This window comes from Bufo bufo, chromosome 2, assembly GCF_905171765.1.
Source record: "Bufo bufo chromosome 2, aBufBuf1.1, whole genome shotgun sequence".
NCBI classification, from domain to species: domain Eukaryota; kingdom Metazoa; phylum Chordata; class Amphibia; order Anura; family Bufonidae; genus Bufo; species Bufo bufo.
Genome location: NC_053390.1, coordinates 459,191,153 through 459,208,248, shown reverse-complemented (window position 1 = coordinate 459,208,248; position 17,096 = coordinate 459,191,153). Strand labels below are relative to the sequence as shown.

Sequence of the window (17,096 nt, the reverse complement as noted above, 5' to 3'; positions counted from 1 at the left end):
ACTTTTGCTTGTTTCTATCCATTTTAGTAAAAAATACATTTAAGAAGAAACGGAATAAAGAAACCAGTATAGAGTGCTGTATGACATGCACCTGTCATGTCACAAATTTAGGACACAAGAGACTAAGCTTTAATAAACCATATATCCCGGATTAAGACCAAAGGACCTAATCTCTTTAGCGCCAAAAAGAGATCATATAGGTTGATAGCCACATGCACACTTCTTTTACAAGTCCTAGCGTAGTAATGTAGTTCTAAACTATTGCCTAAAAACCATAACATGATACCAAAGGTATTGTTATCCTGTTGAAAAGAAGGCGAGATGCAATCAGACAGAGGTCAGTCAGCCTATTACTAAGGTCCCAAGTAGGTTATGTTACATGGAAGGATTTATTTCCCTTCTAACCAGTCTCATGAAAAAGGAAGCAATGAGATTACATTGGTGTTGACTATTTTTGGACATCAATGGATTAGGAGTTGTAGTGCGCTATGGTAGACATAAGGCCCCTTTACACTGCTAGGTTTAGCAGACGATTGTCGTGAAGCAAGCATCATGCTTGTCAGCTGGAAAGACCGCTGCTATTACATGCAACGATCTCCTCCACAGTATGGGGAGGAGAGATCACTAATGCCATCGCTCGTCCAAATACAGAGTCATTGTATGCCGGCAACAGAGTGGGTTTAGACGGCACAATCTGCTGCCGGCAAACAATGATTCAGGTGAACGCACAAACAATCTTATCAACTGATGAATGAGAGTTTTGCTCGTTCATCAGGTAATAGGCGGCACTTTTACACTGGCAGATAATTGCTAACGAGCCTTCATACGAACACTTGCTCGACCAGTAAAGGGGTTTTTACACAAATAGAAATCGGTTCAAGATTGATCTAATTATGTGGTGAATGACTGCTTCACGGCCATAAACATTTTAGTCCTTACATGTTCAAATACACTGGGCAAATGACGAACAATATTCCTGAGAATGTTCTTTCAAAAAAAGATCTTTCGTCTACAAAGATCTTTCTCTTGCCTATCAGACAAAAGCTTCAGATAGCTGACTAAAACAATACTGATTCCTTTAGAGTGGCCACACACATTAAAGTTGATCACAGTAGACCATTTTAGCAAAAATGTAAGTGAAATTTAGCAATGAAAAATCATTTTAGATGACCCATGACAGACTTATCATCTGGAAACAGGTTGGTCGTGGTCAAAATGTTTTTCTGATCGTTACTAGTCTTTGTGTACGGTGCAGTCGGCTGTTACACAAATTTTCATTTCTCAAAGTCCAGGTCCTGGGTCACTGAACATGGATGGCTGCCTCGGTATAACAATATTTCATTCAGCAATTATTTGACCATCAATATATATATATATATATATATATATATATATATATATATATATATATATATATATATATATATATATATATAAAATGTTCTCCGCTTTGTATAATAAAACTGGTGTGGAGATGCAAATTTATCAGACTGAAAGCTAGCAGGGTCTAAATGACTACATAAGAAGGAAGGGCATATTACAAACAGGCACACATTGCCAAAACATTTCAGTAGGTTCTCAAGCTTGTTGAAGGCATTGTCCGGTATCCCAGATCCATTCAACAAGTCATGGTCTTTATTTTTCAGTCTATAACACACACAAATTGTCTCTTGTAAATGGGGAAAAAGGAGGCAAAGGTGCAAAGCTCCCTAACTGGCACAGAAGCCTCCATACACGTCTCAGGGAAAGTGATTTGAAAGTACAGAAGCTAGGACAAAATGTCTTCAACACAGATGCCTTAAAGGCGTTGTAGGAGATTAGAAAAAAAAGGACCTGTTTTTTTTCCCACACCACACAGCACCACTCCCATCCACGAGCCTCATATTCTAGCTCAGCCCCAGTGAATGCAAAGTCACACAGTCTATGTACTGCTTCACACAAACAAGCCCACAGAAGCTCCTGAATGGAGGGCACCCCCCGCCCTGTGCCGAGTGCTCCAGATAAGGCATATTCCCAATTGCATAATATGGGCTGTAATTTTTTTTAGTTCACAGAATTTCATGCTATTTTCACAGTCAACTGAACAGTATGGTCCCGCAGGCGGCCCGACGTGCACAGCATCACTGTAATCTATGATGCTGTGCACTCCCGAGCGCACGATCAATGCCGCTGCGGGAAATATGGCCCGCTCACGGACCGTATATCTCGGAGGGCATATGGCCGTGGGCAAGAGGCCTGATGCGGGGCTTTATGGTATAGTCAGTCTTCAGTCACTTGGATTTAAAAGTTTTTTTACTGCTGACACCAATAGAGTAGTAAAAGGACTACATTACGTGCAAAGAGGGAAAATCTCAACCATATAAACACTCGAACCGTGGGGTGGGTTTACAAGATATGCACAAATCCCTACACATGTCAGAATTACTTACATGAAGGATTGGGGGTATAGCCCTTGTATATGAACCACACTTGGAAATCGCAGCATACATTCAACAGTATTAATTGGTTTATTATTGGATTCCAGCAATAATTCAGGAAATAAAAATAGCATATCTTCTTTTGGCATTTGTATATTTCTCATTAGTCCAACAAAAATGTTAAAAGGGATGAAGAAAAAGAAAGGGGCATGGGACAAAAAAAATAAAAATATATATTAAAATTGTACTTAAAACGCATTTATGGAGAAAATGCCCACACCAAGTGCAGATTCCACTACTTGGTTTGGCAGAAGAAAGACTTCCATAAATTTAACCAAAAGTCTGAATGCTCCTTACGGCAAATACTTTCACTGGTGCTGGCAGGAGAAAAGGTATCAGAACAGAGGGGAAAAAATGAACAAAAAAATAGTCACATACCCAGGTGCAAAGATGCTGCTACCTGGATGTGGGCATTAATGCCAAGACTGAAACTGCTGTTGGTCATACTGTGCAATCAGTTTCTTTATGTGAGCCAGTTTATTATGGAGATATTCACATCTGTTCTTCTCTTCACTGTATTTTGGATTTGACTGTAAGAAGAAGAGGAAAAAAAAATCCAAAATCAGTAAGAAGCTACAATAACCTTTTGTAAGACAATGACTATTGATGCCTTATGGACTTGTGGGTTGCTTTCTACATGCCAAAGTTCAGACTGCCATTATGAGATTCACGCAGCTGTGCAAAACTACAACTCTTAATATTCCCTGGCCACCTGCTTGCAGGTAGGAGACTGGAGATGTAGACTAAAGATGGATTAACACGCCCAGATAATTGGGAGAAACATTCCTGCAAACGCTCCTTCCTGACAATCTGCCCGTCTAAAGGTGCAGAGGTGAATCTGCTGCTCGTCTGCAAATCTAAATCCACCTTAAAGGTGCATTTACACCTACCAAGGATGCGTTCCGTCCCCAAAGTCGGCTGCATGTTAAGTGGAGGAGAAGCTCTGCATTTACATGCAGTGATCACCTCCACAGTATGAAGTCACTACAGCTACATTGTTTCTGGCAGCAGATCGCTGTTTAGACAGCACGATCTGCTGCCCAGAAATGATACCAGTAATTTAGCTGCCCCTGATGAACGAGTGTTTTGCTTGCTCACTGGATGATCGGCTTCACCTTTAGACGTGCAGATTGTCGGGAAGGAGCATTTACAGGAACATCCTTCCCAATAATCTGCCAGAAATTATTGCACCATGTAAATACATGTAACATTCCTAGCAGAATCATTTTCACGACAAATACTGTTCTAAAATAGGCACAGCTCAAAAATAATGTGCACGGCAAACAATGAAGCCTTCAGGTAGTAAGCTGTAACTCAACAGAATGGTAAGCAGATAGAGGAGGGCCACCCAGATTATACCACTTGGAGACGTAGGAAACATTCTGACAATGTGGAAGTAAAAATAAAATATATAAAATCAACTCCCAGTTTGACAAGCCCCATCTATCTAAAACTTCTGGACGATTATCTGCAGTAATGCACACATAGTACTGCTGATCACTATTTTTTTCATTTACTACTGCAGACACCCAAAGCTGTGCTGAAATACACAGTCCAGACCGATGTACCGTATTTTTCACTTTATAAGACGCACTTTTTCCGTCACGCGGGGGGAATGGCACTTTTTCCATCACGCGGGGGGGGGGAATGGCAGTGCGTCTTATAAAGCGAAGTGTGCCGACACTGATACATCGCCGGCTGTTATGCTGCACAGCACTTACTCCGTCACGCGCCTGCTTCATTAATAAAGTGGGAGGAGCAGGCGCGTGACAGAGTGAGTGACGTTACGGTTCCGGACGGCGTCCTATGGTAGTTTTATAGTGAGTACTACTACTACAGAGGATTGCGCTACTTTAACAAAGCTAACCCACTGGTTAAGGATTAAATGACTACACTTTACATATGAAGACAGCTGTGCGCGAGGCCTGGTGTATTGGGGGTCACTATTTACACAGGGACACACTTATTTGGGAAGGGGGGGGGGGAGAATAAGATGCCCCCATAACAGTGCGTCACCCACAGATGCCCCCATAACAGTGCGTCACCCACAGATCCACCCCATAACAGTGCGTCACCCACAGATCCACCCCATAACAGTGTCATTTACAGACCAAAATTAGTTCAAAACCCACCAAAAGCACACCTTTTGGTTCAAAATATTTTTTTTCTTATTCTTTTATTCTAATTTTTTCTTTATTTCCGCCTCAAAAACCTAGGTGCATCTTATAAAGCAGAAAATACGGTATTTCACAGCAGCTTTCAGCTCTAACAGCTGGGAACGAGGGCATGTGAAAAAAAAAAATCTGGACTCTTTATCTGCAGTAATACTTATGTATACCTCACAAAAATTCAAGATCCTGGTGAAGGATTCCCTTTTGAATATGATGCTGCTCTGCATGTGAGCAGATTGATATGTAGTTTTGTGGTTAAGACTCAGTATAACCTGTACCTTATTAATTTAAAGGGGGTTTTCTGGGTTAATATAAATTTTTATTTATTTACCTAGTCAATCACCTATCCCAGTGATGGCGAACCTATGGCACGGGTGCCAGAGGCGGCACTCAGAGCCCTCTCTGTGGGCACCCGCACTCTGGAAAAAAGTCTATGGTCTACCAATATGCCTTAGACTTTTCCTGCCATTCATCAGCGCAGGGCGCACTATGAACAGCACAGGCAGCACACTGAATGTAGGCAGGCTATTATAGCTAAATGATAAAGTACATAGAGGATATACTACACTGGACTGTAGTATTGAGGGTAAATTGCCGTGCTGGCACTTTGCTATAAATAAGTGGGTTTTGGGTGGCAGTTTGGGCACTCGACATCTAAAAGGTTCACCATCACTGACCTATCCTTATTGATGTACAGTTCCCCTGAAGGAAGTCCAAGCATTTTCGCTGTCCTCTGGGACACTAGCGGGTCCCTGCCACTGGGCTTGCTTACATCGCTGTGTCCTCCTTCTGTCATTTCCTGTCGCTCTGCTTTATGGGTCCCACAAGGGAGCGCGAGTCTGCAGAGTAATATCTCGCCCCCAAGTCCTCCCTCTAGTCATCCCCTTATGTGAAACGACCTTATGAGCACTTTGAGCTATGCCAGTGATGTCACCAGGCTCAGTGCTAGGCGAGAGTCTCGGCTGAGTAGAGTGATGAAAAGCCCAGCATGTCACCAACTGAATGAAAAAAAAAAAAAAAAAGGCCTGAGCTGCGAGTTTACAGTGTGACCAGAGGGAGCATCAGAGCAAGTAAATACAGGTATGCTCATCAACTCAGATGGAGGCTGCTGATACAGACAGCATATTGGACAGATCATGCACGAACCCAGAAACCCCCTTTAATCCTCTACTACTCATTCTGGGATTAGGAGTCCATAGGGTGTCCCTACTCAGTGATTGACCGTTATCTTTGCTAGCAAGTACATAAAGAAGGCTGTCAATCACCAAGTCGGACTGACCATTGCAAAGACAGCGCAAATAAATCTATAATAATAAAATCCCTGTGTGAGTGTGCCGTGTCCGTGTCACCAGTTTTGAGTGGCGTCCAATCAGGACACAGCTCTCCACACTGACAACGCTACACACAAAAGTTTGCCTGCAGTGTGTCACCCTATAGGCAGGCCACAGCTCCCCCGCCGCCGTCCAACCAGTGCGCCTTCGCCGCTGTCTGTGTGGACAGCGTTGATCGGCCGGAACGTGGTGTGCACGCCGGCCAATTCTAGCGCCCGTTATTTTAACGGGCATAATGTCTAGAAAATGTATAAATTACAAGTTACACTGAATATTTATCCACAAACTATACATCAACCTGCTCAGCTCCTCCTGCTTTATATCCAGCTGCCTACAAACAGGACTGCATGTATAATGTTACAGATTTACTTGCATTTTATTTTGGAGCTACGAAAAAGGCTCAAAAGTTCAGATGCAACATATTTTAACATGGGCAGCAATTCACTACCATTCTGTGCGTCATGCAGCAGGATGCGCAGAACCATTAAATGGGAAACTGTCACCTGTATAATCAATACTAAACCAAAGGTATGTCCTTACAGCTCTTCATACCTTCTTTCCATAGGTCTTCCCTTGGAGGTCGCTTTATATCTTCATAAAAATCCACTTTTATCCTTATGCTAATGAGGCAGTAAGGTGCCCAGAGGGGCGTTATTTTCATACAAAAGGAGCGCAGGAACGCGCCCCCCCCCCCCCCCCCCTACAGAGCCAAAGAACGCCCCTCTCTTCTCTCATTCAGTACGCCCCCCAGCGTTGCCGATAAACCCGCCCAGACTTTCCCTTCAGCTTCGCCAGCAGGCACAGGGCCAGACCTGCGCTCTTCAAGTTTAACGGAGCATCAGCCTCAACTGTTATACTGGGCATGCACCAAGCCCAGTGAAACAGTTGAGGCTGATGCCCTCAGTTAAACAGGAAGAGCGCAGGCGCTGGCACTGTTCAGTACTGGGGGGCGTGATGGCAATGCTGGGGGGGTACCGTGTTTGGGCTCTGTAGGGAAGGGGGGCTGGGCACTCCATGAAGGACGTTCCCGGGTAACTTCTGAATAAAAATAACGCCCCTATGGGCACCTTACTGCCTCATTAGCAAAACGATAAAAGTTGATTTTTTCGAGATATAAAGCGAGCTCCAAGGGAAAAGAAGATCTATAGAAAGAAGGTATGAAGAGCTGCAAGGACATACCTTTGGTTTAATATTGATTATCCAAGTGACAGATTCCCTTTAAGCAGTGTGACTGCCAGCCTGCTGAACAGGATAGTATCGTGATGACAGATATGTACATATAGACGGAAACTGATATACAGAGAAAATCCTTTAATATTTTTTTTTGCTAATCCAGCTCTAGTGTCAATCCAAATAAACTATGTAAATCCTAAATTTCACCATACCATTGAGCAGACAGCACCAAATAGAGGCTGTAGCACGTTAGTCTTCCTCAAGAATCCTCATTATTACAAGTAAATTCTACAAAACTTTTCTAGTATGCTCCAATAATCCAGAATTACTGATAATGGGTAGAATAAAAGAAATTTACTACATATAAATAGATTTCAGTCTTTTCACCTTGACACTTAAACTAAAGCTGGCTGCAAAGATTAGATAAATGTTAGTGGAACCAGCTGGGATAGGCTGGACTAGCCAACCATATAATGTGTATGGGAACCTCAACACTTAACCACAATGGTAGATTATGGATTTCAACTGCCCAATCCTTTTGCTTCTTGGGAGATAAACCAGTGGCAAAGGTGTGCGGCAGTGGCTCTCTCTGTTCAGGACATGCATACTTGGCTGAGCCAAGTGTACATATATACATATGAAGGATTTGTGAGCTATAACTGTCAGCTGACTGCAATCTAGTGCATAATTTACAGGCTTAAAAATTCTGTGTACATCTTTTTGATTTGGAAAACTACTTACTTTTTTAATTTTACGGTACTCTTGTAAGATTTGATCGTGGATGGTCTAAACAAAAAACAAAACAAAATGACAAAAAATACTATGGAGCAGTAAAGAAGTGACTACACATTGCAAGCTGTGTGCTGACCCCTAGTGGTCACATTCTTTTTTACTAGCAAAAAAATAAATAAAAAATGCATCACATCAGCATGCCATCTTTCGAGCATTAGAAATGTATTAAGCAAGTGTTTACAGCAATTGCCTAATACACACATGGGTTCACTGATATGTACGTGTTAGATACAGGTTTTCTAAGACATGCGACAATTCGCTCTCGTCCTTGCCATAGATCACCATACAAAGGCTTCTCTTGCTGGAAATCTTGACATATAAGCCAGCGATATTACCTTGTACTCCTCAGTACCCGGACTCAGCTGTTTCAGCTGGGCGTCGAGCTGTGTAAATCTGCTGGTTATCCTCTCTATCCTTGCATGTAAGTCTCTGTATTCATTATATTCTTCGTTGAAGTCATTTTTGTAAATCTGCCGCTGTTCCAGCGATGAGATCGCTGCATATTTCCTGAGACATTACAGATAGAACGAGACATCAGGACTGAATAGCGTGACTTGAAACGATACAATTATGGCAGTGATAGTTAATATACTCACAGGATATAATCTGGCATCTCAGATGTAGATGTTGGAATACTGGAATTACTGCATGCCCCATTTAAATCTAGAAATAGGATAAAAAAAAAAAAAAAAAAAGTTTCCTCATTAGCCAAATAATGTTCAAATGCATGATCTTGCAAGACAAGGCCACAACTCAAAACAAGACTGTACAGAACAAAGGGTGTCCAAGATGCATCCAAATAAAACACCTTGCTTATGTGAGCTGTAACATCAAAAAGGGGCACCGTGGTGACATTCACAAGATCTATGCTCTCTCCACTGGATGTCTAACTAATGGCATCTTAGGGCCCTTTCACACTTGCGTTCTTTTCTTCCGGCATAGAGTTCAGTCGTCGGGGCTCTATGCCGGAAGAATCCTGATCAGGATTATCCCCAATGCATTCTGAATGGAGTGAAATCCGTTCAGGATGCATCAGGATGTCTTCAGTTCCGGAACGGAACGTTTTTTGGGCGGAGAAAATACCGCAGCATGCTGCGCTTTTTGCTCCGGTCAAAAATCCGGAACACTTGCCGCAAGGCCGGATCCGGAATTAATGGCCATTGAAAGGCATTGATCCGGATCCGGCCTTAAGCTAAACGTCGTTTCGGCGCATTGCCGGATCCGACGTTTAGCTTTTTCTGAATGGTTACTATGGCACCCAGGACGCTATTAAAGTCCTGGGTGCCATAGTAGTAGTGGGGAGCGGGGGAGCAGTATACTTACCGTCCGTGCGGCTCCCGGGGCGCTCCAGAATGATGTCAGGGCGCCCCACACGCATGGATCATGTGATCCATGCGCATGGGGCGCTCTGACGTCATTCTTGAGCGCCCCGGGAGCCGCACGGACGGTAAGTATACTGCTCCCCCGCTCCCCACTACTACTATGGCACCCAGGACTTTAATAGCGTCCTGGGTGCCATAGTAACACTGAACGCATTTTGAAGACGAACCGTCTTCAAATGCTTTCAGTTCACTTGCGTTGTTACGGATCCGGCGGGCACCTCCGGCAAATGGAGTGCACGACGGATCCGGACAACGCAAGTGTGAAAGAGCCCTTAGTTCCAGCTTTCTCTGCAACTCTAAGTGATGTGACTTCAATTGTACAAGCTGGCAATGGGAGCATGAGCGGTTACCAGGAACAGACATTTAGTATATGGTGCAGCATAGGCTCTTGTGTATGCCATGTGTATACCCGATTTAAGTTGAAGTGGCATTTATGTGTTGTTTTCAGTGTATTCCTATGTATGCAGCTTAAGTCAGTCTCTCCTGCTTGCGATTGGTTTAAGCACATGGCAGCGATATCCATGGGAAGCTGCATCACATAGGATACACTGCAGATTCTGCACACATATAATATAGACAGTGTGAGTCAGGGAAGTTTTATAACTGCAGAACGTTGTATGGCCTCGCTATACGAGTACCCTTCTCATCTCTTTGGGCAGAAATTATATCTTCACCACCACTATATAACATGGGATATACGGAGGAACAAGCAAAGTGGAGATAGATTTAAAGGAGAGGGACCTGAAGGCTACCAGGAGGGATATGATAGGCGATTATGAAAACCTGCAGTTCACCGGACGTCAGCCAAACAGGAGAGACTCGAGACTCTGCTTTATTAGGGTATTTCAAGACTGCCATTAAATAATGACTGCATTATGGCAAATGCACGTCTAGAATACTAAAGCTAAATCCACATTTCCAAATGATCATATTCATAAACGCACTCACAAAAGTGATAAAAGCCCTAAAATGCTTCATAGTCCTCACAGTCCTGGTCACACATTTAGATTTATAAAATGATACACAATCCAAAGCAGTGTTTCCAGCCCTCAAGGAGCAGCAACAGGTCATGTATTGAGGATCTCCTTAATACTGCACTAAATCAATATATTCTCTGTGAAATCCTTAAAGGGAACCTGTCATCAACTCTATGCTGACCTCACTGAGGGCAGTATAAAGTAGTGACAGAAACCCTTCATTCAGCGGTGTGTCACTCATGAACTAAAAGTCAGTGGTTGCTGAGAACCAGCATCATAATCATTACAGCCCAGGCCTTGAGAAGAGTCACATCTCCCTGAGAAGAGTCCTGGTTATTCCTAATCTCCTGCTCTCTCGCCCCTCTGCTGATGGTTGGCAGTTCTTTCCTAGAAAGAAAGGGAGAAAACTAGGTAGAAGCCTGTCAGTCATCAGCAGGCGGGCGGGAGAGCTGAAATTCATGAATAACCAGGACTCTTCTCAGGTGACCATGACTCCTTTCCAGGCTCAGTCTGCAATGGTTGTGATGTTGGTTCTCAGCAACCACTTACTTTTAACTTATAAATGACAGACTGCTGAAATCATCTCACCTGTCTCTACTTTATTCTGCCTTTAGTATGGGCAGCATAAAGTTTATGACACATTCCCTTTAGGACATGAGCTATTTCAGCTCCTTAAAGGGGGTTTAGGAAACATTTGTACACTAGGGAGAAATAAGTGGTCGATCACTTTGAAGTCTAAACATCTATATAGGCAATATATGGTAAGAATTCCATTGTTGGCATCAGTCTGTCACAAACAATAGCCAATAGCATATATTGACTCTCTCAAACAGCTGCCTGTTGAAGTAGGTTTTCCTACATATTTGGAACCATTTTATTTTCCACAAGGTCGGTTTTGGAGGTCTTTCCATTCATAAGATATGTTTTGATAGATGAACTTGAAAACATAAAATTACACCCCCAATCCATTAATATATGGGCGGTTGAATTTATCACCAACTTTCCTACAGTTCTTTGGCATAAAGTCGCAAAACTAAATTTTGGCAAAAATAATAATAATAAAAAAAAAAAAAAAAAAAAAAGCATAAAAGTTGCTAGGCTTGCAAAAATTTAATTTCTTACACCACTCTCGCCTAAAATAGAAGTGGGTTTAGCTTGCAATATTTGCAAGGAGAGTATACCCCTTCCATAAAAATGGTGTTCGGTTTTTACCTTAATTTGGCTCTGCTCACCTATCGTTTATGCGTGTACTGTCAATCGTACTTACCAAGCACCACTTCAGGAGAGCCAGTGAGTAAGCTGGAGCTTTTGCCCAAGCGACAGTTTTGTTTTTCATCAGTGCCCTTCTCCTTGGTTCGATCTCGCTCCTTGTGCTTTCGCGATTTCTTTTTGGGCTTTGTACGTGCTGGGTTACAGTTCTGTTTGGCCTTGCTGGGGCAGTCTGTCTTTAGAGGGTGTCCTAGCCTCTCAGAGACTTCTTGACCCTCACAGTCTTTCTGTTGTGTGTCAGTGCTGGAATCTGACAGAGGTTCATGGGGTGGCGGTAAGTGGGAACTTGAACTGACGGGATCCACACTTGGAGGCAACACTGGGGGAGCTGGTGAATCCTTTCCATTGGAAGAATTTAGCTTTCCATTGAAGGTAGCCTGTGATTTGTGTGCAAAGTGGGAAATACGTGGCTTCTTGTTGGCTAAAGGGTCGATGAATTCTGGATTTTGTTGAGGTCGTTTCTGAGGGCAAAACAAAAAATAAACAAAACAGTATTCAGCCAGCCATTCACTGATGACAAAATTATGGATATAATGTAACTGTATATTCGATATACACCAGTATATTAATCAGCAGCAAGTCATTCTATCTAAAAGGAAGATTATTGTACACCAACAGCTTCCAGGGTCTGAAAAACAAAAAGGGAAGCGTTTACAGCATGCAGACTGCCACTAGAGGGCACTGCCTAAGAAAAAATGACATGGCATTGCACAAGCCCCATCACAGCGGGGCGAAAAGCAACAAATGTTTTCTTGTGGACAGATATAGGAGGACATCTGAAAAGACATGTTGAGCAGTGCAGGTTGCACTATGGTAGACAGAACTACTGCAGGCACTATAATTGTAATGGAAGAAACATCAAGTAATAACATTGGGCTCACAAGCAGGCCTCTGAAATATTATTTCATCTGCATTTTGCAAAATATAGCTTACATTTTTTTTTATATATTACTTTTCTGAATTATTCCTAAAACTATAATGTACTGTAATGTCAATGTGGAAGTATACCCCAACAGCCATCGAAGGCACCTGAAATGTCTATACACAGCATGCCTTTGTAGGATTATATGGATTTCTCCAGTCTTCCACATAGAGGAGCGAGTACACAACTGACTGCCTTAAACCCCTTCTTGCTCCTAACCACTGTGCTTGCACGGTCACTGTCATACATATTTAGATGAAGGTAGAAATGAAAGTTTCTGTTGAACTGTAAACTCTGCACATATCAATATTTGAAAATGGAAATCTAATGTTCACCAGGTTTTATAATCTCTGTTGGAGATTTAAAGAGGACCTTTCACCGATTATTACACTATGAACTAAGTATACAGACATGGAGAGCGGCGCCCGGGGATCTCACTGCACTTACTATTATCCCCGGGTGCCACTCCGTTCTCCCACTATGCCCTCCGGTATCTTCGTTCACTAAGTTATGGTATGCGGAATCTACCCTTATTCTGCTGTAGCGCTGGCCAATCGCATTGCAGAGCTCACAGCCTGGGAGAAAAGAACCTCCCAGGCTGTGAGCTCTGCGCTGCGATTGGCCAGCGCTAGATCAGAACAAGGGCAGACTCCGCCTACCATAACTTAGTGAACGGAATCTCCACCTACTATAACTTAGTGAGCGGAGATACCGGAGGGCATCACGGGAGAACGGAGCGGCGCCCGGGGATAATAGTAAGTGCAGGGAGATCCCCAGGCGCCGCTCTCCATGTCTGTATAGTTAGTTCACAGTGTAATAATCGGTGAAAAGTCCTCTAAGTACAGTGTCTGCTCTGGCGTTTCCATGCCAGTGTCAAGTTAGCCCTGTGCACGTGCATTCTTGTCATGTGGCTGCCAACCTTATTAACATACCCTCAGTATATTCTGAGCAAAAGTCATAGGACATTATGTCCATCCAAAATTAAAGGGGTTGTGTCACTTCAGTAAGTGTCATTTATCAAGTAGAGAATGTTAATACAGATGAAACTCCAAAAATTTGAATATCGTGCAAAGTTCATTTATTTCAGTAATCTAACTTAAAAGGTGAGACTAATATATGAGATAGACTCATTACATTTATTTCAAGCCTTTATTTGTTATAATTTGGATGATTATGGCTTACAGCTGATGAAACCCCAAAGTCACAATTTTGAGGTACCCTTTTCTCAGGGGATATGGATTAATTAGCTGACTAGAGTCTGACACTTTGAGCCTAGAATATTGAACCTTTTCTCAAAATTCTAATTTTAAGCTGCATTAATGCAATTCCTTTTAATTTGCATTACTGAAATAAATGGACTTTTGCACGATATTCAAATTTTTCGAGTTTCACCTGTAGAAGGCACTTACTAATTTATTACAACTGTCCATACTGCTTCCTTTGCTGGCTTGATTCATTTTTCCATCCGTAACCCGGGGGTTACGACCACTGCTGCAGCTCAGATATGAGGTGGCCGTGCTTGCAAAAGCCAGCCTCTTTGGTGGTCAGGACTGTGGGAGCCCACATAGGCACTGAAGCACAGCAGCTCCCATATAGGCTTCCTCGTGTCTGTGCTGCAAAGATGGTCATAACCCCCGGATATGTGCAGTGCATAATGTGATGGAAAAATGAATAAAGCCAGCAAAGGAGACAATATGGATAATAACAATACATTAGTAAGTGCCTTGTATTAACTTTCTCTACATGATAAATGACACTTGCTGAACTGACACAACCCCTTTAAAGTCTTCATATACAGAGTTGAATATCTTATTTTTGTGGAACTTGCCAGCTACTTATTCTGTGTACGATTGGGGGGGGTAACTCCCCTGTGTTACAGATATAGGGCTAGGAATGATTGGGCTGTTGGATTTCAGCACAAACTACCCTTTGTTCTCATTGCAGTTGTCTGGCAATGGCTTTTCTCCCTGCTGAAAAAAAACCATGCACTTTATACACGTGTATGCTCCATGTGACCTAGAGATCGTATTCAGCTAGTAGCCATTAAAAGGAATATGGCAAACTATGATGGCAAACTCATAAAAGCAACTATGTAAAGTGCTTCACAGCAAGGGATTTGGGGAGGGTTGGTGAAATTGAAAACCTACTTAGCAAAAAAATAAAAATTAAAAAATTCATGTACAATAGCCCATCAAGGGAGCCAAAAAACGGGCAGCTTATAAAAAGATACACTAAAGCTGGCTATACATTTTATAAAGCTGCCATCTGAATGAGCGTTGGGCCAATAGCTATCGCTCCCGGGTCATAGATGCAAGCATGCACGTGTTCTGGAGAAATTGGAAGAAACTGCTGCCAGACACCTCAAGGTGGCTTATCTCACATTAATAAAAGGATCAAAAAAGTGTTGAAATCCAACATGACCAATTCTTATCTTCCTCTACATACACATTAGAGAGTCCCAGCAACACATTTATGTGTGTGAATGGTACAGGATTGGAGAAATGTAAGAAGTTTTCTCTAGCCTGTCTCTCCTCAGCTTTTAAAGGCTGGGAGCAAATCAGCAAAGTTAGGCTGGAGGCTCTGATAATTTCACAGATTTGAACGTTGCAAGTTTGTTAGAAATAATAGGGTTTGTGTCCCATTAAAAAGGATGTAATTGGACGTGGGGCTTTCCAACTAAAAACAAACAAGAACCATCATATCCGACAACAGATGCAGATAACTTGAAATAAGCCAGGCTCAACAGGAAGCTGAATCAGACTGCAGCAAAGCTCTGCAATCCTAGGATGATTCATATCCTGCTAACAGCTACTAGCACACCTATTAAAATACTAGGGCTCACCCCAGCAACAAAAGCTACCAAGTCCTAAATAAAAAGCTACTTGGTGCTGTATCCTGTGATTCTGACGGAGCATTGAAGTCCAGAAGCACAGATCTGTACCTGTAAGGATACTTTTCCACTAGTGTTTCCGGTATCGAGATCTATCGTAGGATCTCAATACCGGAGAAAAACACTTCACAATGACAATGAAATGAAAATGAATGGGGACAAAACGGAACTGAACAGAACGCTCCAAAATGCATTCTGTTCTGTTCTCATACCAGAGAGCAAACCGCAGCATGCTGCAGTTTTCTTTCCGTCATGGGATGCAGAGCAAGACTGATCCATCATGACTCACAATGCAAGTCAATGGGGAAAGATCCGTTTTCTCTGACAATAGAAAACTGATTCGTCCCCCATTGACTTTCAATGGAGTTCATGACGGATCCGTCCTGGGTATGTTAAATACAACCAGATCCGTTCGTAAAGGATGCAGATGGCTGTATTATCAGTAACGGAAGCGTTTTTTGCTGAACCCTGACGGATCCAGCAAAAACGCTAGTGTGACATTACAGAAGCCGTTTAACGGTTTACAGTTTTGTAACGTTTTTTCCCCCCATCATTCAGTACCCCATATTGAGAAAGTGAAAACAGAATATTCAAAATCGTTACTAATTTATTGAAAAGGAAAATCTTGCATAGACATACAATATTTTTTGCTCCATAAGACACCGTTTTCCACCCCAAAAAAGTGTGTGGGGGGGAGAAATGGCAGGGTGTCTTACGAAGTGAATACTAGTGAGCGCTTGCATTATGGAAGAGCTCACCAGTACACAGTTGGACTGGGGAGCAGTGAATATAGTGCTCCCTGGTCTACTCCGGGAGCCGTGCTGCACTGTCCTGAATGCATACAGCGTCAGGACGTAGTGTGAGCAATGTCAGGTCACAGGCGCCCAATAAAGACCAAAGGAGTGGCGAGTGCAGGAAGAGCCACTTGATCTGCAGAGTGGTGGCGTGGTCCAGAGTAGGAGAGGCAAGTTCATTTATTTAGGTCTGATCTGAGATCTAATGACGAATGAGGGTCTGAGGTCTAATAATAAATGAGAATCTGATTTGGGGCCTGTTATGAGGTTTAATAATGAATGGAGGTTTGATGGGGAGCTGTTCTGAGGTCTAATGAGAAATGGGGGGGGGGGGGGGGGGGGGAGGGATAATCTTAGGTCTGATGAAAAATAACTTTTTTCTTATTTCCTTCCTCTAAATTCTAGTCTTTTGGAGCGAAAAATACATTAAAGTATTCAGACCTTTAAACTCAGTACTTAGCTGAAGCACTTTGGCAGTGATTACAGTCTCCAGTCTTGGAGTATGGAGTCTTTGGTATGATGCACACCTGGATTTGGGGATATTAGGCCATTCCGTCGGTGGACAGCCATCTTCAGGTCTCTCCAATTTGAAGTCAGGGCCACTCAAGGACATTAACAGAGTTGTCCCTAAGCCACAACCGTGTTGTATTGGCTGTGTGCTTAGGGTCATTGTCGTGCTGGAAGGTGAACCTTCGGCTCTGAGGTCCAGAGCACACTGGATCATATTTTCATTAAAAAGCTCTCTGTACTTTGCTTCATTCAACTTTCCCTCAACCCTGACCAGTCTCCCTGTCCCAGCTGCTGAAAAACACCTCCACAGCATCATGCTTCATGGGATGGCATTGGGATGGTGATGACTAGTGCATGGTTTGCTCGACACATGACGCTTAGAATTGAGGCCATATAGTTCAATCATTG

The 17,096-nt window shown here is 42.8% G+C and overlaps 1 protein-coding gene across 1 annotated transcript in view; it reads right to left on the bottom strand.

Moving 5' to 3' along the window:
• Window positions 1-2,480: 2,480 nt before the first annotated feature.
• The window catches only part of ELL (elongation factor for RNA polymerase II), a 101,182-nt gene continuing 86,566 nt past the window's right edge, over window positions 2,481-17,096 (bottom strand). Inside the window, exons 8-12 of the mRNA XM_040417637.1 lie at window positions 11,571-12,033; window positions 8,541-8,607; window positions 8,280-8,451; window positions 7,894-7,938; window positions 2,481-3,007 (exon numbers count right to left, since the gene is read on the bottom strand). Coding sequence (XP_040273571.1) covers window positions 2,891-3,007; window positions 7,894-7,938; window positions 8,280-8,451; window positions 8,541-8,607; window positions 11,571-12,033 — 864 coding nt within the window. The 3' untranslated portion in view covers window positions 2,481-2,890. The remainder of the gene's footprint in view (window positions 3,008-7,893; window positions 7,939-8,279; window positions 8,452-8,540; window positions 8,608-11,570; window positions 12,034-17,096) is intronic.